Here is a 20,941-nt window from a genome sequence, read left to right on the forward strand (position 1 = left end):
ACCCGTTGCATTTGCAAACAGTTAATTCCTGAAAAATGAATCAGACACCTCTGTAGTACTGTAGAGGTACGTGAGTCTTGAGATTATGGTAATGCCATATGAATGTCCCGCCAAGGCATTCTAATCACAGCTGCCCTTGATGTCTGATGATCTTCTCATTGTGTTTCATTGCTTCTGACTACTTCTGCTGGGGTATTATGGGACGTCTAGGAATGCTGGCATTTTGTTCACCCAACAGCATAGATTTATGGTTTTGTGGGGTTATTGAATCGCACTGGCGAATGCCACTGTCACGTCGGCATTCTGACTCACTTACTAAACTGTCCCCCACAGGTGTGAAGCGATGTTGACCATGTCGCTGCTTTTGTAGATCTGCTTGGTAGCATCTGTTAAATTCCATCGAGCGCATAAAGAAAGCAGATGTTCCTATTGTACAGGTGCTGAACAAACAAAACCTCAGGTGAGGGAAATTCCTTCTGTTGTCAGCCCATTGGAAGATCAAAGAGAGCAGTGCAAACTCAGAAGGTTTTGTCCGTTGGCTGCTCCAGGCTTTCAGAAGTGGGATTAGAAGAATGACGGTTAGACCTTGTCACGGGACCTCTGTAATCTTAGTGTTCACATGCTGATCCTGAGTTATAAGTGACCACAAATATAGCCTACATTCTATTTAGTACGTGTAACTATATCAATCTGAGGTCAGGTGGCCTTTTCTCATGTGTGACTATTTTTTTCCACAATTGCCATGCAAAAGGAAGATAAGACCCTTTGTGTTTTACTCATTTGTGATGCTATATAATGTATAAAGGAATAATGTGAATGAGGAACGCAACCCAATTACAGCAATCATTAATCCAGTGTATTTCCTGCTGATTGACAGCTTGCACGAATGATGAAGATTCTTATATTGCATTTCAGTGTTTCCGTTGTGTTGCACACAAGCAGAAACTGGCTCGTAAGTGTTCTTAATTCGCACATGCACCTGTGCTGAGTATGATGCAGTGAAAGTTGCTCTTAAATGTGATGTTTACAGGATGTGTGATGTACTAAAGTCTGCCTAATCCCGAAGCTTTCTTAAGTGTAGCATGGAACTATAAAATAAACATTGATAATTAGCCCTCAAGGTAGTTTCCCCCCCGATTGAATAGACTTAGGCTAAATAGACTGTCCGTTTCTCAAAACTGTTTATTTACGGTATTGTGCTCTTCCACAAGTGGTAATTTAAGGTAGTTTCACCTCCATTTCACTGCACAATGTCCTTGAGAAGCTCTCGTTGATGCAGAAGACAAATCCTTAAATTAGGCTGAATTCCCATACCTACTTGTGTACCCAGCGTGGATAATGGCTAGTTTGCGATAGAGAGGATAAAGCCGGAGGTAATTCTGTGGCGTTCCCTCTGTTGTGCACCGGGGTTGTGCGGACAGAAGTCTCCTTTTGAAACAGAAGGAGCGTGGGATGTCTCTGGTGGGTGTTCCCAGCCCGCAGGGCAGCACTTAATTTGTGTTTGCGCTTCCCGCCGATTTGTAGCAGGAGCTCAGATGTTCTCGTCTGAAGTACTCCAGCGGTGCTGATGTGTGATAAGATACCTCCAGTGGAAAACGCTTTGTACTCTGCCTCTCAGCCAATAGGGAACAGAGCGTTGCTTGGCAGTTAATACATGACCGTTTCATGGCTTATTTTGAGTTTTTACCTTTTCCTGTTGTAGATGTGGGCAGCTAATAGTACTGAATATGTAATGGATAGGCTACTTCACTGATTTTATACCCTCTGATCACTTGGCCTAAAAAACATTCAGAAAACGTCCTTCAGTAGCACAGAACTTTTCTCTGAAGTCAACAGGTGTTTGGTTTGATCGATGGAGCTGTGGGTGAAGGGGACCTCCTGTGTGTAAGTGGATAGGGTTACACACTAACAGTGTCAGCTTGTCATCTAAATGGGACAGTTACTGTTACGAGTCACATGCTGAGGTTCAAAGGGAGATGCCGGGGCACATTTAAGACAAGGGTTCAAAGACGCACGGGCAATAGTCCCTTTGTTTCTCAGATACTTTGAAAGGTGGAGTGTGTTCTCTCAATGGTGTGCTTTGGAATTGTGAGCAGTTCTATAATCAGTAGCTGAAGATCCATATTATGACTGTTACTGCTCTGCTGATGTGCTCTGTACTGTTTTTGCGGGAAAAGGTAAGGGAAGGGAGGGCGGGTGAATCATGTGGCCAGTGCAGTTAAAAGTACGCATGGCTTGAGGTGTTAAGGAATGGGGAAACGATGGGAAAATGGAAAAAGTGTGTAAATGATGGACAGAATGGCCTGTTCTGTTCTGCGGCTTTTCAGCTGCTCTAATATAAGGGACATGTTTGTCGTGTCCATTAAAAATAGAGATGCGCTCGCCTTCTCTGGCAAAGCGTCAGACAGACGGATTGCCATGCATAGTTAGACGCCATATTTATATCGAAATGGCTATTTTCGTTTGCCGGACCTGTCTGGTGCTGAGAGTGCAGTCAGCTTTTCAGCAGGTAGTGCTTTAAGACGCAGGCAGTTTTCCCTTACAGGGCGCCCTGGACTCTGTGTCGGGGCTGAGCAGCGGATTGTAGCATTTCTCTGAGAGAGTCCTTCGCTCGCGGGCCGGTTATAGACCTGCAGCTGCAGAGCTGCCCTACATTGAACTGGCTGCTTCAGTTGTGTGGCCCCGTCCCCACTGCTGTCCTTTTATTATGGCTAACTTTGGCACGGTTATCAGATGAGATTATTTATGCTCAACAGTTTCCCTCCCTGTAACAGTAACCACCCACGAATCACAAAATTCAAACCACCAGCCCAATTCTGTTTAGGTTTTTTGAGGCATAAAAAAATCTGTTGTGTTTTTTGTAGTTTTCCTAATACAGAGAGCACAGTTTCACACAAATTACTGTTAAATCCCTTTGTGCTCTTTGCATCCATCCCATCTTTTGTACTGCAGATTTAGAACAAACACAATACGTTTGTTCTAGATTAACATGAAATTCAGTAATGAATCAATATTAGCCTAATTATATTTAAAATACTGGATTCTGTGTTAATCTTGAATCTGTCACTTCGTGTTTGTTCTTCACCTGCTGTACTGAGAAAGACGGGATTGATATGGGAAGGTGGTTGCTTTTCATGGACACCTTCATTATTTATGAAGCTTGTTCGAAAGGTTATTTTGTAAAAGACTAATAGGGCTGTAATTGTACATGCTCCTTTTTATGTTTATGTTGTATAATTACCCGTGTTTGTTCTTTAGTAAATTTTCTGCCAGACCATGGTTCATTGGCTTGATTTATTGTCCTTGTCAAACAACTGACTTGACCGGTGGAGAGGGTTGTGTGATTAGTAGAAACTAGCCAGGTGTATAGGCTGCATATGAGCTGGTGACACTGGTTTATTGTCAGCTGACAGGGCTGTTGGGTTTTACAAATCCTTTTCACATTGAACAAAGAGGGTGGGTGTTGAAACCATAACCTTCTCAAGGTACCTTTTGAGCTCTCTGAATATAATCAGCATGTAACTATGTGAACTAACTGTTTAGCTACAACATTAAGCAAACCTGATGCGTGCATCTTACCAGTAGGCTACATGAAATGCACAAAACCATGTTAGGTGTTCTGTCTAAAACACTGCGCCTGTGCCGTTCTTCTTATATTTTTATGCATACTACTTGTTTATAAGTGAGGAGTGAGTTTTTTTTTTGGTACATCTTTTATTGTATGACCTGAATCAGGCCTATGACATAGTGTATTTGGATTTACAAAAAGCTTTTGACAAAATGCCACATCAGAGAGTTACAATAAGATTGAAATATGTTGGAATTAACAGTAGTCATAGCGAAGTGGGTGTGGAACTGGTTGCATGACTGTATAGGCCTACGTAGTGTCATGGAAGGAGGAATCGCATCTGAGCATGGTCCAATACAAAGTGGAGTCAGTCACAGGGGTCAGTACTGGGGCCTCTTTCTCATTTATATAAATGGCCTTGCTACGGAGATCAGTAGTAAAGTTCATTTGCAGATGATACAAAAATTGGAGGTCTGGCAAGTACTCTGGAATCTACTAAGAAGAAAGAAAGAGGTTACATGCTCCTCGTGTGTAAGTGAAAATCGTGAGGCTGTGAGTAGATTAAGCTGAAGAGGAAGTTCATACCAAATTCAGATCTGCAGTGTAGGATGTGCCTACGAGAGGACATCTGCCATACCTCGGTCCTGGGCCCTTTTGAAAAACCCATGTGTGGTTTTGAGGGGACCTAGGGGAGCAATGCTCCCCCATACCTGGGTGTAGTGTCCACCCCCCCGTGTGTGTGTGTGTGCTTGGGGGAGAGGTGGGGTGCGAGTCACCCTGTCAGTGTGGAATGTGACATTCAGGGTCCTGCAGATGAACCGCAGATCCACCCCCAACTCCACCCCTAACCCCCCAACCCCCCCCCCCCCCCCCCCAGGGTTGTAGTCAAGGCGATGCATGAGTTGTGGCGGTTAGCCGTCTTGCTACTCCTCACCAGGGTCACGACCGGCTGCTTTCACGTTTTTATGGGGCTCTCATGTTCCTTTGGCCCACCCATTAAAATGTGCTGGGTTTAACGACCGCACCCCCCCACCCCCTGTTTATCCAGGCGAGTTGGCGTATCTCATGTCATTGTTTCCATTTCCAGTTTTATGCTAATACGATGACCAGTGACAGCGTATTGTTAGCTTGTGGCGGTGTGATTTGATTGGGTTTTCCCAGCACTTAAAACACCTGATTCAGAAAATGAGCTAATCATGGTCTTTAATCAAGAAGACCTTGATTAGTTTAACTGGATTTTAGTGTTGTGGTAGAAATGAAGCCTCCAGCCACACCGGCCTTTGATTGGACTCCTCTGGCGTATGTTGCGATTTTTCTTGGAATTTTTTGGAAGGGCCTTTGCTTTTACGGACACATCACTGGCACAGGTGTTTGCCTTCAGCTAACAGCTGCTGTGCAGTGAAGTCCAGGCAAACTAGGCTTGGCCATAGCCGTTAGGTCCACTGTTAGGTCTATCTATTCCTTTATGGCTCAGTACTTTATTAAGTGCTAAATGCCTACACTGAATTGATTCAGGACATATCCAGTTGTATGAATTAATAAGGGAAATGCAATCAAATCTTCCAGTATAAGGATATCTACCCTGACACAGTAAATTCGGGGCTTCAGTTGTTTAATTTCTGAGTGAATGGGCTGTTTCTGTTTATTTAGTTTAGAGGAGTTTACTGTACAGCAGCACAAGGTTTGTTAGTATAATAACAAGCCTATCCAGTGCTAAACTTATGTTGGTTTCCCTGTCTTTTTTATACCGTGTTTAATACCTGTGGGAACAATGGCTGAATTTTCTTTTGTCCTGTGTGCTTCAGTAGATTAGATCCAAATTCAAAATAGGCTGTTTTTTTAATACCACAGAATTCCTGGGATGATTTAAAAGCCTCTTTTTTGTGGGGGCGGGGGGGATTGTAATCCTTTCAAAGTATTATGAAGAAGGTAAGAGGCTAATGTTTATAATGAGCAGTTGCATAGGGTTGCCTGAGTTTGAAGTATTTTGAAATGCCCTGTTGCTAGGCAGGCGAAGGGAAGAATGCTCTCAAATTGAATTCTTCACACTAAGGTCAAAAGCCATTCGCTTTGTCTGTCACCGCCCTCCACCTAGCTTTGGAATTAAAAAAGAAGGGAAATGCTATTTGTGCTAATTGGTTTATGACCACGGGCATGGAATTAGAACTAAATTGGCCAGACTCCCCAGACCAAGTTCGCAATGAGTTGTCTTCTTATAACTTTGAATCTTTTAAGAGGGGTTTGATCACATGTGTATTTTCACATTTGAACATGTTAATACAAGGCCTTGTTGGATTACTTTCTCATAATATTTCTTTTTTTTCCACCAATGTGGGCTATGCCCTTCATTTAGTGCCACGTTTATTTTAAGATGTCTTAATTCTTGATGGTTTGGTAGTTTGTTCCTTTAGTAATTTCTTTGAGCTTTTTTGGCGCTTGATTTGGTGCTTTTCTCGAGCCCATTGACACCATTTACTGGGGTAATATATTCACTTTGCTGAGTTGAGTACACTGATTGGCAATTTCTTTTGATTGACAGTGTTTTTTCTGTGTGCAAATCTTTACCCTGTGGTAGGGATGGCTGAAATTGGGATGGCCGGTCTTACCCAAACCACACAGTTTTTTTTTTTGTCGTGGGAAAGTTTATCTTATGTGATGAGGGTATAATACTGAATTAAGATTAAGGCAGGTTTTTCCATTCAGTCCAGATTAAAACCAAAATGCTACTAATAGTCTTTGTCTCATCTGAACCTTTATTATGGTTTATTTCTTTGCCAATGAAATGATGGCAGAAGAGGAGGTGAAAGGAGGCAAATGGCTCATGTAGTGCCGCATTGCATCATCATATTGGTTCTCCTATATGTTCTGTGCTAAATGGAACTATTTTCCGTCTGATCGAGATTTTAGCATATTTTAAAGACCAGCTCCACCCTGATCCCCCCACCCCACCCCGCCCCTCTGTGGGAGAGCAGGGCTCCTGGGTGGGAGGGTGCTTGGATTGTTGGGAGGGTGTTTTGTCTAACCAGTCTGCCTGGGCCTCCCCACGGTCACCAGAACTGGGCTGTTTAAAGCCCCCCAGTGAGCTGAGTGCTCATGGCTGGACATCGCCAACAAAGGCCCGGATATTTCCACACCCGTTAGCCGTGTCGGCAGGCGCAGGGGTCCCCACCCCCCCCCACTTTCTGTTTAGTTAGCGGCAGGACGGGGCAAGCTGGAGATTACGTGTGAAAAGTAAACAGAGGGGTCCGTGCTTGATCAGGCCCAGATTAGCAGTTAAAACAGCGTGTCTTGCTTGGGACTTGGGGGGTAGCTGTGTTGAATAAGTGAAGCACTCTCGGATGAAACGCACTGTGCTTGTGCGACTGAGCAGTCCTGGCCCTCAGGCACCTGCAATATTCTGACATCCAAAAAAAAAAAAAAAAAGAACATACCCCCCCCAAGCGTAAAAATGTGTGCGCACACACACACACAGAAAAAGGCCCTGTCAGCTGATTGGTGATATTGCAAGTAAGTACATGCAGTGATGTCTCACAATAGCTTGACTTTAACTCAGTTTGTTTTGATCTCTGAAGGGTGAAGGCGGGTGAGATCCTGTGCTGAGCTGGCTGAGGGAATAGCCCATAACCCATTCCACACTAGTGCGATAAAAACCAGCTTCTCAAGGACACTTTAATATGAGCCAGTCTGCCGTTCTCCCCTCAGCCTGCTGTGTTCTCCTCTCTGCTGTGTTCTCCCCTCAGCCTGCTGTGTTCTCCTCTCAGCCTGCTGTCTTCTCCTCTCTGCCTGCTGTGCTCGCCTCTCTGCCTGCTGTGCTCTTCTCTGCTGTGTTCTCTCTGCCTGCTGTACTCTCCCCTCTGCCTGCTGTGTTCTCTCTGGCTGCTGTGTTCTCCTCTCTGGCTGCTGTCTTCTCTCTGCCTGCTGTGTTCTGCTCTCTGCCTGCTGTGTTCTCCTGTCAGCCTGCTGTGTTCTCCTCTCTGCCTGCTGTGTTCTCCTCTCTGTCTGCTGTGTTCTCTCTGCCTGCTGTGTTCTCCCCTCAGCCTGCTGTGTTCTCCTCTCTGCCTGCTGTGTTCTCCCCTCTGCCGGCTGTGTTCTGTCAGCCTGCTGTGTTCTCCTCTCTGCTTGCTGTGCTCTTCTCTCTGCCTGCTGTGTTCTCCTCTCTGATGTGTTCTCCTCTCTGCCTGCTGTGTTCTGCTATCTGCCTACTGTGCTGTCTTCCTTCCAGCATTGTGTTCTAACATTGCGTTTTTTAAATGTTTTGTTTTATCTTGGAAATTTGCTGACGCAGTAGAGGAATTTTGGGAGACAAAACAAACAAAGCTGTCCAGACCAGGTGGAGTGTACCACCACAGGGGGGGTTGTGGAGTGTACCACCCCATCTGCAGGGGGGGCTGTGGAGGGCTGTGGAGTGTACCACCCCATCTGCAGGGGGGGCTGTGGAGGGCTGTGGAGTGCACCACCCCATCTCCTGGGAGGGGTGAGCGTGAGGGTAGGGCAGGGTGGCATGGCGTGGGGGTGCTGCTGGCTGCAGTGCAGTGACTCTGTTCGCTGAGAAAAGGACCATGAAAGAATTTGAGAGCCTTGTAAAAAAGGCAACTTGGGCGGCTCTTAAACCCAGAAAGAGCGCTTGTTTGGATCCTCCAAACATTTCAAACCCGGCCCTTCAAAGGCCTTTTACTTTGTGCGTGCTCACTGCGTCACAGCCAGCAGCTTCCACGGGCCTCGTTTTCAGAAGTCCCGATTCATTGCATGCCCCCGGTCCATGTTGAGTAATACCCGCGTGCGCGCGCGCCCTCCGCGGAAGGGCTGTGGTTCGGGCTCCAGCGCCGGTGTCACGGTGGGAAGGGTCCATTGACGCAGTTCAGAAAGCAACAAAGGAAGCGGTGGGCTGTCCCACAGACGCCCTCGGGGTCCCGCTGCCCTCATCAGCTACAGTAGGGTCTGTTTTCGGAAGGGCTTGGAAATGTTTACTCAGCCACGCCTTTCTTCCACGGTCAGATGATCCGGGCGGCTGGCCTCTGGGCTCCCGGGTTCCCAGGGGTCACTGTCCGCCGGTCGTTTTCCTGGCGTCCTTGTCTCGCCCCTGTGCTTTGAGGTTGGTGTTTCCTGTTAATGGACTCTTCCTCCCGCGCTTGTCTGAGGGGGGTGATGGTGACGCGGTTCCAGCTCTCCGCGTCCTTGCTTCTGGTTTCCACCCCCACACCCCCCCCACACCCCTCGTTGAACCTTGCAACGCTTTTACAACGGACAGTTGTCCCGGAGAGGGAAACTCAATCTGGTAGTCGTGACGATAAGAATAAAAAAAATATTGAGTTGACTGCGGGAGTCGGTGCTGCTGTGTGTTTGTTTTTATGTTTGCTTGTGTGCAAGTACACACACACACACACCTTCTTGCCCTCACCAGCTGCTGTTGGCTTCTGCTCTACAGAAACTTTCTGAACTCATTTTTTCTCCAACGCTCCACTCACCAGCCTGCCCGTATCAGTTCCTACCTGTCTGGTGTTAAACATGCTTTTTTCCCCCAAGGTGGTGTTGGCTCCATCTGAAATAGCTCAGCCGAATTTGTGTCCAGCGTGGTTATGTGGGAGGGGTGCGCTGGATTAGTCTGCTGTTTGGGTTGTTGTTTTAATGGCTCTCATCTCTGACAGTTGTTTTATTGCAGTATAAACTGCGACGTGGGAAGAAAAGCACTGTGGGACACTAAAAGCTTCCCCCTCAAACTTGTGTGGAAAACGGACACTTTGTGGTTTTCTTCAAAGGGATTAGAAGGCTTTCATCTTCAAGGACACCTTGCATTTATTTCTGTTACTGCCACTTCTACCTTCGTTCTGTATGTATTGTCCTGAAGCATGCAGGGTTTCTCTTAACTGTCCCCTGTCAGCTGAGAGCAGTCCTCTGAGCCGTTTCCCATAAACCCTTGTGTCTGAATAAGGAAATCCAGGCATTTCCCTTTCATTTTGTGTGTGGAGCTTGTGGGCATTCTGCTGTGATGTGTAATGCAGAGATGATCACCGTTTCAGGGGGAAGGATTTTCAGTCGTTGGCTAATCAAGGGAAGAAAGCCACAACACAAATATGCTTACGAAACGTACATATCACACCACAGAAACAATGTAATATTTGGTATAGCTACCATTTCACTTATGATTCTCTTGTATAATTTGTTCATGGGCCAGCATGTTTCTCTACTGAAGGAGGTGGCTACTCATGGCTACACAGTACTACACATGGGAGCCCTTTTTTTGTGGGGCACACCACCACGCTGGCAGAAGTGCAGACTAGCGAGCAGATGTTCTGCAGTGCAGATTAGTGAGCAGATGTTCTGCTGCACTTCTGCACACTGTCGGTCACTGTCTCGCACTGGGGAATGCTGGTGCGGGTCATGGGCTGCTGCTCTCTGGTGCTGGTGTGAGGGCGTGCGGGTCATGGGCTGCTGCTCTCTGGTGCCGGTGTGAGGCTGTGCGGGTCATGGGCTGCTGCTCTCTGGTGCTGGTGTGAGGCCATGCGGGTCATGGGCTGCTGCTCTCTGGTGCTGGTGTGAGGGCGTGCGGGTCATGGGCTGCTGCTCTCTGGTGCTGGTGTGAGGGCGTGCGGGTCATGGGCTGCTGCTCTCTGGTGCTGGTGTGAGGGCGTGCGGGTCATGGGCTGCTGCTCTCTGGTGCTGGTGTGAGGCCGTGCGGGTCATGGGCTGCTGCTCTCTGGTGCTGGTGTGAGGGCGTGCGGGTCATGGGCTGCTGCTCTCTGGTGCTGGTGTGAGGCCATGCGGGTCATGGGCTGCTGCTCTCTGGTGCTGGTGTGAGGGCGTGCGGGTCATGGGCTGCTGCTCTCTGGTGCTGGTGTGAGGCCGTGCGGGTCATGGGCTGCTGCTCTCTGGTGCTGGTGTGAGGGCGTGCGGGTCATGGGCTGCTGCTCTCTGGTGCTGGTGTGAGGGCGTGCGGGTCATGGGCTGCTGCTCTCTGGTGCTGGTGTGAGGCTGTGCGGGTCATGGGTTGCTGCTCTCTGGCGCTGGTGTGAGGCTGTGCGGGTCATGGGTTGCTGCTCTCTGGCGCTGGTGTGAGGCTGTGCGGGAGGAGGACGTTTCCCTGTGGAATCCCGACGGTGAACTCCGGCCCCGTGTCCTCGGCGGGCTGCCACCCCCCCCCCCGGTCAGCTAGAGTCAGGGCTGGACGTTACCCCCTTGCACATTACTCATCCCCCCCGATCGGCTAGAGTCAGGGGGTGGATGGACTCTCCCCCCTTTTCCAAAACCCTCCCCCGCGCTCCCCGTCCCCTCCCTCCCACCCAGGTGACCTCCTCATGTGTAGGCCACACCTCTCTGTCAGGGGGGGGGGGGCGGGGGGGGGCTCCATGGATTCTGAAGGGGTTGTTTTTTCTGTTTTGTCTTTGCTGGTGGGCCATGGGAGAGGTGCTGGGTCCTTTGTGCTCGCTCCCCTGGGCCTGTGAGGGCGATTGTTTTCCCCCTGTCAGCTCGCATCGCCGCCGAGGAGCCTGATGCACGCACGCGGGGCAGCGGCGGATGACATCACCCGCTCGGACCCGCCCACGCCGGCCGCAGCGTTCTCCCGCGGGCGGGTCGGGGTTATCATGGCAACGGCCGGGAGGGCGGGCGCACGTGGAGCGCTGGGCTCACGTGGTCTCCGGGAGGCTGTTTGCGTCGCGCTCCGCGCTCCGCGGCGGGTAGAGCCGCTCCACGCCTGGCAGCCGGTCAGCGCCTCGGCGGCCGTGAAACGCGGCGTGACCGTAACAAGCCTACCGTTTCCCCGGCCCTCACCCGCTGCGACGAATCGGCCATTATGAGCCGCTCAAATCGATTCCCCTGGTCGCTTATTGCGATTTCCTGCAGCTGAGCATTTTTGGTGGGCGGGTTGGGAACTGGGAATTTATTGGGAAATGGCTGAGAAACCAGGTGGAGATTGTTTGTCTGAAGATTTTTATTTTCAGTGGCTCACATGATGCAAGCATACTGGTGGTGTTTTGGTGTTTTCATAGAAGATATACTTATTCACAGGGTTGCTGGTGTGCAGTCGATTCCTTTTCAGTTGCGATTGCCTGTTTTTAGACCAATATCACTTTTAGGGGGGTGAAGTTGCTCAGGTCCCACAAGCTGGTATAGGTCCAGGTGCTGCTGGGATGAATTTTGGCTGCCTCCAGATAAATTTCAAACCGACAGCACCATTTACCAATGAGTTGCTCTCAATATATGAGTGGCTGTCTTTATGGATGTTTTGAAATGTAACACTGTTTTCTTTGTAGGCCTGCGTGTACATTAGCCAAAGCTGTTGGGTCCCTTGAGACGGGAAGTGGTAATTTCATCCGTCCGCCAGGTTTCCTTGTTTTCATTAAGCCAGTGGGTAGACTCTTAAGAGGACAGGGTTTCCCCCGGTTAACTGCATTGTTGAGCCAGCCATCCCAGAGTCATTTTCCGTATCAGAGCCCTGAAATGAAATGAGGTCAGGTGACGCGGGAAGCGTGTGCAGCTTGGGAAGGCTCCGGTTCCTGGGCTCTGTCAGGTTCTTTAGATGGCAGGATGTCCCTCCCTTCAGGTGTCGCCTCTTGGTTTCCTGACCCTATTTTGAGTCATTGGACACTTGCAACGTGTCAGGTAAAGGTACCCTTGTGTTCTCGAGTGTTCTTGAGTTACCCACTACCCAATTTGTTCTGTTTATTTCACAGTTTTGGTGTTTTGTAGTTTTTTTTGGTTTGTTGGTATTGATAGTTGTTGACCTGTTCATCGAAACTGCGAGCAAGTCAAGCTTGTTTTCAGTTTGTTGCTCAAAAATGACACATCAGATCTTCTGTGAAGCCCTTCAGAGGTCTGGTTGTGCTATTTTGGGATGGCCTTTCTGTCTGTGCGCCCACACAGTCAGGCGAGCGTCTTGAACGTTGCGTGATCAGCTCAAAGGAACCGAGTCACGCTGCTGTTGAGAAATGCTTCTCTGGGTGGGGGGGGGGTGCTTCTCCAGTCGGCACCGCCCGCGTGTCCTGAAAGGACGTGACAGCTCTGCGGTCTGAGGCTCTGGGCCGCCAGCGAGCTCCTCGCGCCTGACGGCCGCACGCAACGGGCCGGACGCCGCGGCGTGGCGGGCATCACCTGCCTTTCCCCGCACGCTTTCACGCTGGCCTGTTTTCGGTGGGGATGCGCTCCCCTCCCCCATCCTCGCAGGCCCTCGGACCCCCCACCCCCACAGGCCGTGCTCCAGTTCCACCGCGCTGGCCCACTGGGCCATTAACGGACCGTCTGCTCGTCAGCGCACTCCACACAATCGCCCTGACACACGGGGGAGAGCGTGGAGAGGCGAGGGCGGGGGGGGGGGGGGGGGGGCGCATGGGACACCCCATCACAGCTTGCATCAACTGCCTGCACCCCAATCCTGCCATTTCAGTTTTTGTGAGGTGTGGGGCCGTTTGCACTTTATATTATTTTCACTGCAGAAAAGTCTGTCTTGACGAATGTTTAAGTCTTGTAATGAGACTAAATCTTTTTTTTCTGCCAAGTAAGAAATATTATACTTATATTATTAATATTAATAATAATATTAATTAATATTATAAGTTATTTTGCTTGTTTTAAATTACGTTGCTTGACAAGTGAAATTGTCTTACCCCTTTGCCAAATCTTGTAATGAGTAAAACTGTCTCACCTCATTGGCTTTTTGACTTATTTAGCAAAAAAAAAGGTCATAGAAATGAGAATTTAAGTGTAAATATAAGACTGCAATACTTAAGATGGACTTATTTTGTGGCGTTTGCATTTTTCTTCTTTGTCCTTAGAGGTACTTTGCTTTTGAAGTGAAAATTCAAGGACTGGAGCAAGGCTCTTGTTCTTGCCCCGAACCCCCTACCCCCCCAGTCGACGTGGGTCCACGCACGAGAAGATCGCCATTGTTCCCGGACCCCTTGTTTGACAGAGCAGGGCAAGCGCTCTTTGGGGGGGGGGGGGGGCGTCTTCCCCTGCTGAGAGAGGATAGTGCTGGGATGGTGGGGTCATGACCTCTCGTGGGGGCCAAGCACTACGATTGGCTCTGGGTGGGAGGAATTCCTCTGCATTCCAACCGCATTCCATAGCTGAGCACTGCGCCCTGGGTGGATACGAACACACACACACATACTCACACACACACGAACACACGCACGCACGCACACACACACAAACACACACACGTACACACATAAACACACACAAACACACTCACTCACACACACACGTACACACATAAACACACACAAACACACGCACTCACACACACACAAACACATACAAACACACACACGTACACACACACACGAACACATGCGCGCACACACACACACACACTCACACACACACACACACACACACACACACACACACACATGAACACACGCGCGCGCACACACACACAAACACACGTACACACATAAACACACACAAACACACTCACTCACTCACACACGTACACACACATGTACACACACAAACACACACAAACACGCACTCACACACACACAAACACATACACACACACACGTGCGCACACATAAACGCACAAACACACTCACTCACATACACACACGCGCACACATAAACACACACAAACACACACGTACACACATGAACACACTCACATACACACATGCGCACACATAAACATAAACATGCACTTACGCATGAATTTAGCTAGATGTTTCAACTGTTTTTAGTGGGGTGTTTTTAACTAAACAACTCCAAGGAAGAGGTCATTTTCAAATACTTTCTGGCCTTGTTCAGGGAAGTTCAAATGCAGTTTGATGTTCAGAAGGTCAAAATGTAATTTGAAGGAAATAGAAAATGGTCAAGTTATGATTTTTTCCAATGAACAGCCCACAATTTTGTTCAAACCAGCCCCAGACCATAAGCACCAGTCATACACCGTTTATATCATCAAAGGGTACTGCCTTCAACAGTCCTTGCAGGTCAATTTCCTGCTATACAGTTTTGGAACAGCTGTTTTAACTCAGCATTACCAAATAGTCAGAGGCTTCACTTTCTGGCAAGGACCAGATCTGAAGTAACTTGTACAGTGAAGTAATGTGTGCATAACTGTGATTCTACTTTGTGGGGACGGTCACAGAGAGATGTGTATTGAACTCATTAGTTCATTTCACCCCTTTGGAGAATGCTGAATCAAACAGCTTTTAGTTTCAACACCATGACAACGGTCCAAGACCCTGTTTCATGCAGAGCGCTCAGGCCGTTGCCAGCAATAAATCTAAACGTTTGTCTATTTGTAGTAAGATAGAAGTTTCATATTACTGCCAAAAATAAAAGCGCAGTCTGGGCCACCAACATGGCAGCCCCCCTCCCCCCCTCCCCAGTGTACAGCAGAGATGGATTCACCCAGCATGCAGCAGGAGGAGCTTGGTCTGCCATACGCCACTAATGTCATTCCAGGTTGACATAAAAAAAGAAAACTGCCAACGTGTGATGTATACTTTCATATTTATAGTTTAGTTGTCATATGTAGGTCGAGTTATACGGTGGGGACACCGGCCGACGGTGTCAACAGCAGCGAAAGAGCACATCCTTTTTTCAGAAACTGCTTTTCACGCCGGCAATCGGCCTTCATAATAGCTTCTCATAAAGCGAAAGTCAGGTCTGTGCTTTTTGCAACAAAGATATCGTCCATGGTGATGAAATATCATGGAGCGGTGCCGTGGCATTTTGTAACGTCACATTTAAATGTCTAATGCATTTTTTCTGTGTGGCTTAGTGGTACATATGATTGGTAGATGAATTGCTGCCGGTGCTGGTTATTTTGCACCGTGAAACGTTTGCACCCCGGCAACGGAAGTGCCGAAAGGTGTTGTGCCTGAGTTTCACTTGTTGAATAATACGCAGGAGACCAAATACTGTTGGCCATTCCTTGCTCAGACCATGTCCGGAATACACAATGGGGGGTAGAACCCTGAGTTTTTGCCTGTTTGCTCTCTGAGGTGTCCCGGGTTCTCATCTCACTGTAAAGGAGGAGGCTACTCCACATGAGCCACGGCAACATTATCCTTTGAGTGACTGCTGCCGTTGTCATTGAAACGTAGGACCAAGATGAGCATTCCCTTGTAAGCGGTCTTCAGACATTGGCAGCCCAACTCCTGTTATCTCTGTTGATTCAAACCGATGGTTAATCTGCCTGTGATAACATTGTTTCATCCTGTAGACCCCTTTATGTAAATTGGCAGCAGAGTTGGGATCATTTTAGACCAACGTGTTGTGAAACGGGGCTATCCAGTTGTCCTTCGCAAAAAAGACCGAACCCATCTGACTTTCTGAATGTTCCACAGGGTCGTAATCGACAGATTAAAAAAACAAAAAAACAAAACAAAAAGAAAGCTTTCTCTGTTGTGAACGCTCTACAGGAAGTGCTCAGTGGCCCTCACTTCCTGTCACAGGGCCGATGTTTGTTTCTGGCATGTTTGCTACGAAAGAGGAAGCTGCCACTGGAGCTCTGTCGCTTCTGACCCTGAAACGAAATGTAAAAATCCACTTACTCAGAATGAGGTATCTTACGGGTTATCGTTTTTATTTTCTAATTAATTCATTTTTGTTTTCATTTGAAATAAGGATTTACTTGAAAATTCTGCTTGTTTTAAATTAAATTAAATTAAATTTAAATTATGAGGTTCATAATCCCTGAAAATGCCACCCGCCAACCCTCCACCGCCTTTTTAATGTACACATTCCAAAAGTATGGCGAACGCCCAACCTCTCCTTGAGAAAGAGGGGTTTGTAATGGACTGAAAATGCCCACTTTCACATGACCCCCCCCCCCCCCTCAGCCCCCTTCCCCCGCTCAAGACCGAGGGGGGGCGGAATCTCTGGTTACCTGATGCTGGAGATAACATTCAGCAGATATGCCGCCCCTCCCATAATGCACTGCAGATCTCTCTCTCCAGTGGTCCTGCTCGACAGTGTGGCTTCAGTACAACACTGGTTTCCATGATCAAGTGGGCCTACGTGGTCAGAGTAAGTCGTAAGTGTGGCCAAGAGTAGTAAGTGCGTATCAAGTGCAGATATAAAATGGATATAAAATATTCTTGTATAACTGAATATAATATAGCTAAATGTAGTGTCTTGGGTTTTATCCCTGTGACTTTAGCAATAGTATTTCTAATTTCCAAAAACAACTGAAAGCTTTTTTGGGTGTTTTGCATAACAATTTGGGCCCCATGTCTCTGCCGTGTCTGCTAGTTCTTTGCAAGTCCTGCTTGTCATGGAGTTTGAATCAAAGCTGAAAGAAGACTTTTTATGGCTAAAAAAGGCTTTTTAGTTGTGGATTTGGGGAGGGGTTATCTCGTGGGATGCCCTTGACCCTGTGCTGATATTTGTCTAGTGGACTCTGTGGTCTTGGAGCTGACAGCAAAGTGCTTGGTGGTACTTACAGAGCAGTTATGATGCAATGCAGCTGTAATCACTTAGCCCATAGACTGCAGCCTTGTGCTGTGCGGGGAGCAGAGTGCCTATTTTTAGAGCTGTGTACAGTAACTAAAGTTCTGGGGGGGGGGTGGGGGGTGGGGGGGGGGGGGGGGTATTCGTCACATGCAGTTTTAATGCTGTTCTAACATCTTTCGGTCGCATCGCTTTGCTGCGTGTTGTTTTGTAGTTGTTTTGAGGCCGTAAAGTAAAGTGGCTGTTGGCATTTCCAGGATGACAGGAATGACTCGGTCAGTTGCATTGCAACCTAACCTTTCTTTCCAGCCACTCTTACTGTTCCCCGCCATGTTACGTGGTCAAAGTTAGTGTTTTAGTGGGTTTTTAGATCTGTGTCCCTCTCCATTTTGACAGGAGTTCAGGGATATACAGTAAACAGGCTTGCACTCCAAAGACTTAGCAGTTTAAGCCAGTTCCGTTTTACTTGCAGCCGGTAAGCATGCTGCTTGGAAGCCTACTGTTGGTAGAATGACAACCGTTGACATTTAGTGGCTCAGACCGCTCTGCATTAGGAGGGTAGAGTGGCTCAGACCGCTCTGCATTGGGAGCCTGGAGTGGCTCAGACCGCTCTGCATTAGGAGCCTGGAGTGGCTCAGACCGCTCTGCATTAGGAGCCTGGAGTGGCTCAGACCGCTCTGCATTAGGAGCCTGGAGTGGCTCAGACCGCTCTGCATTAGGAGCCTGGAGTGGCTCAGACTGCTCTGCATTGGGAGCCTGGAGTGGCTCAGACCGCTCTGCATTAGGAGCCTGGAGTGGCTCAGACCGCTCTGCATTAGGAGCCTGGAGTGGCTCAGACTGCTCTGCATTGGGAGCCTGGAGTGGCTCAGACCGCTCTGCATTAGGAGGGTAGAGTGGCTCAGACCGCTCTGCATTGGGAGCCTGGAGTGGCTCAGACCGCTCTGCATTAGGAGCCTGGAGTGGCTCAGACCGCTCTGCATTAGGAGTGTTATTTCCCTCTTGTTTTTGTAAACCTAGCCTGGTCCTCCTAAGAGCCATGTGCCTGTGGTCCGTGCCAGGTTTTCGGGGCAGTCGTTGGGTCCCCTGTCCCCGGCAGCAGTGGCGGTGATTGTTGGAGCGGTAACCTGAGTGTGTGAAGCGCAGAGGGGCCCCTGAGAAAGTGCGTCTGCAGGACCCCCGGCGGGTCGCCGTGCGACGCGCTCTCCGCTTACGCGGGGGTTCAGCTCCCACCCGCCGGCCCTTCCCCGTCCCACCTGCGCCCCTTTCACAATGCGCCTTTGTTCCCTGCCCACGGCATTCTGGGATAGCTGTCATATGAGAAGCTGGGGACTACTCTGCTGCAACTTATTCAGGAGTTGATTTTTTTTTTTTTTTTTTGGTTCGAGTCTCTGAATTGTGGTGCCAGCCTTCAGGTGATTCATTTAATTGGTGGTAATTAAGGTTTTCACCGCAGTCAAGTGGGGGGAGAGGCTGTCAGGCTTTTGTACTGTAAAAGACCTTGTGTTCTAGATTACATGTTTTAAGCATTCTTCCTGTCTGTAGCAAAAAATGCATCTATTAGTCTGGTCAGAGAATGAACACTTCCCCTGTGCATAGTTGCTTCCATTATCGGGGATCTTGCGTCTATTGATCTTCAGTTTTTTGTCATTTTGGTGGTGGTGACTCCCGGCTTTTGATTGGTTATACCCACTGCTTCCATTTGCGTTTATCTTCTTTTAACTGTGGGGGGTGACTAGGAATTGCCCAAGTTAAAAGAAAACTTGCCAGTTACAAGACTGCATGTACAGAGACTTCTCAGTTTTTACAGTGCATCGTACAGTCGAGCGGTAGACTCACTTCCTGGTTGGTTAGTGTTTGTTTGTCTTTTTTTGTGTATGCTCAGAAACGGTCTTACAGTGAACAGGAAGCTCTTCTTTCCTCTTCTGCAGTTCAAGTGGTTTTTTTTATTTATTGGTTAGTAACGTGTCGCTTTAGTGTTTTGAAGGCAGAGTCAGACAAGTGAACAGGAAAGCCCTATGTGCAGGCTGATCGTCGTACCGATCAACGATGTCGTATTTCTGGATAGACGGTTACCGTGGCACCCACTGGTCTGTGTGTGACCCCCCTTGTACCTGTCAGCACGTTGAGCCAGGCTGGTAAGTTGTTTCTTGTTCAGTTCGTATCCCAGGGTGGTAAGATCAGCTACTTTTTAGAGGCTCTTTGGGTAGCGGTGTTACCAGTCCAGTAATATGGACTCCAGCGAAGGGAAACTGATACAAAGCTGTCAGTCCGTTTCATAAATAACGGTGGTTCCCCAGCAGTGGGTCTGGACCCCTCGGTGAGCTGGATTGAGGGGGAGCACGAATACTCGAGTGCTTTCTGTCGGTCATGGTTACGGAAAGTTGGGAAACTCCTCCTATAGACCGTACAAGTCCCGCATTCTGTAGGCTGAAATGCTTGTTTCTGGTGGATTTCACGGAACTCGAGGGTTCATATTTTTAATTTGTTGTAGAAGAAGAAGGCTAATTCCTGACAATGCGCTTGTGAGCTCTCGGATACGTTCAGTAGCCTGGTCGGGTGCGGGGGTTGTTGTTGTCTGCGGTGTTGGCATTCATTGGCCCAGTCCTTGTGATTGAAGTGGCGCGGGGAGGATGGTTGGCCAGTCAGCTGGCCTGCGTCAGGCTGAGATGAGCACCTGCCGAAAGACTGTGAAAGAGATCTGCTGCGACTGTGCGTGCGTGCGTGCGTGCGTGCGTGCGTGCGTGCGTGCGTGCCTGCGTGCGTGCGTGCGTGCGTGCGTGCGTGTGTGTTTGCGTGCGTGTTTGCGTGCGCGTGTGCGCGTGTGTGTTTGCGTGCGCGTGTGCGCGTGTGTGTTTGCGTGCGTGTGCGTGCGTGTGCGTGCGTGTGTGTGTGTGTGTGTGTGCGTGTGTGTGTGTGTGTGTGTGTGTATGTTTTTGTGCTGCAGTAAGGTGCCCTTGTGAAATATTGCCTTGCTTTATCAGTCTTGGCTGTGCTTTGGTTTCACTTGGCAATGAGTAGCAGAGGTAGTTCCTGTCATGTGATGATAAACTTTTTAGCCACTTGAGATTTTCTGGCTTAGTGCTGCAAGCTGCCCTGCGCTCTTCATAAATCTCTCCCGGTCAGTACAGTAACCCACTGTGCTGGTCTCGCAAGACATTCGCCTTCTTTTAGGCAGACTGACTCCACAACGCATGCTTTGTTTTCGAACAAAATATTTGACTAGTGTTGAGAAATGGCTGTGCTGATCTGAATTTCCACATCCACCGAATGTTAGCGTGCATCCGACCGGCCCTTCTTAAAGTGAAAAGAAAAATGTCCCTTTCGAAAAATGGCCCAGTCTGGGAGGACTTCTGTAAATTGGTGGTGGGGGGATGGTGGCGCTGGGGCAGATTTTTTTTTTTAAAGGCAGACTAAAGTGCCCCTCGTCCTGAAAAGACTCATTCACGTAGCAGAATGGGAGAGAGGCGGACAGTGCTGTCAGCACTCATTTGTATGATGTACTGTAAATGTAACAGGGCCAGACTGCTGGAGCTCCTTATCATAACATCCTCCGCGGTCCGAGGCAGAGCGCTCTCCCTCTGCAGCTCTCTCTGGCTGGGGGAGGCCTGTTTTCTCTGTCCTGTACGCCCAGTATCCACAGAACAAAAATAAATACAGGACTTCACCGAGCCTCGGGCTCAGGGTCTATCGCCCTCACTCTGTCCTCCCTGTGCTTTTGGGTTCCCTTTCTCCTTCTGTCTCTTTTGACAGACCTGTCTGAAAGAGGGGAGAGAGACATCCCTTCTGAGTAGTTATTGATATATTAGGTCTATATTTTTGCAGATGTGCTCTTTTGTAACCCTGCAGGAATGCTTTAGATCTTTGTGGTCTTTAATTTAATCAGGCCCTTCTGGTCCCGGCAGTCGTCTTGGCTGCAGCGACTGTGCAGTCCGCAGCCACACCCCGCCTTGCGCAAAACTGTTCGTGGGCCCCCCC

At 48.7% G+C, this 20,941-nt stretch overlaps 1 protein-coding gene across 3 annotated transcripts in view; it reads left to right on the top strand.

Annotated features, from left to right (window-relative positions):
* The window catches only part of map3k1 (mitogen-activated protein kinase kinase kinase 1, E3 ubiquitin protein ligase), a 47,467-nt gene that overhangs the window by 4,801 nt on the left and 21,725 nt on the right, over positions 1-20,941 (top strand). The window contains exon 1 of one of the 3 annotated variants that reach the window (XM_035391118.1): positions 18,571-19,101. The exons of the other annotated variants lie outside the window; for them this stretch is intronic. Within the exon in view, the coding sequence (XP_035247009.1) occupies positions 19,013-19,101 (89 nt within the window). The 5' untranslated portion in view covers positions 18,571-19,012. Of the gene's footprint in view, positions 1-18,570; positions 19,102-20,941 lie in introns of those variants that run through there. 3 annotated transcript variants of the gene reach the window in all.

Source organism: Anguilla anguilla, chromosome 14 (assembly GCF_013347855.1).
Source record: "Anguilla anguilla isolate fAngAng1 chromosome 14, fAngAng1.pri, whole genome shotgun sequence".
Classification (NCBI taxonomy): domain Eukaryota; kingdom Metazoa; phylum Chordata; class Actinopteri; order Anguilliformes; family Anguillidae; genus Anguilla; species Anguilla anguilla.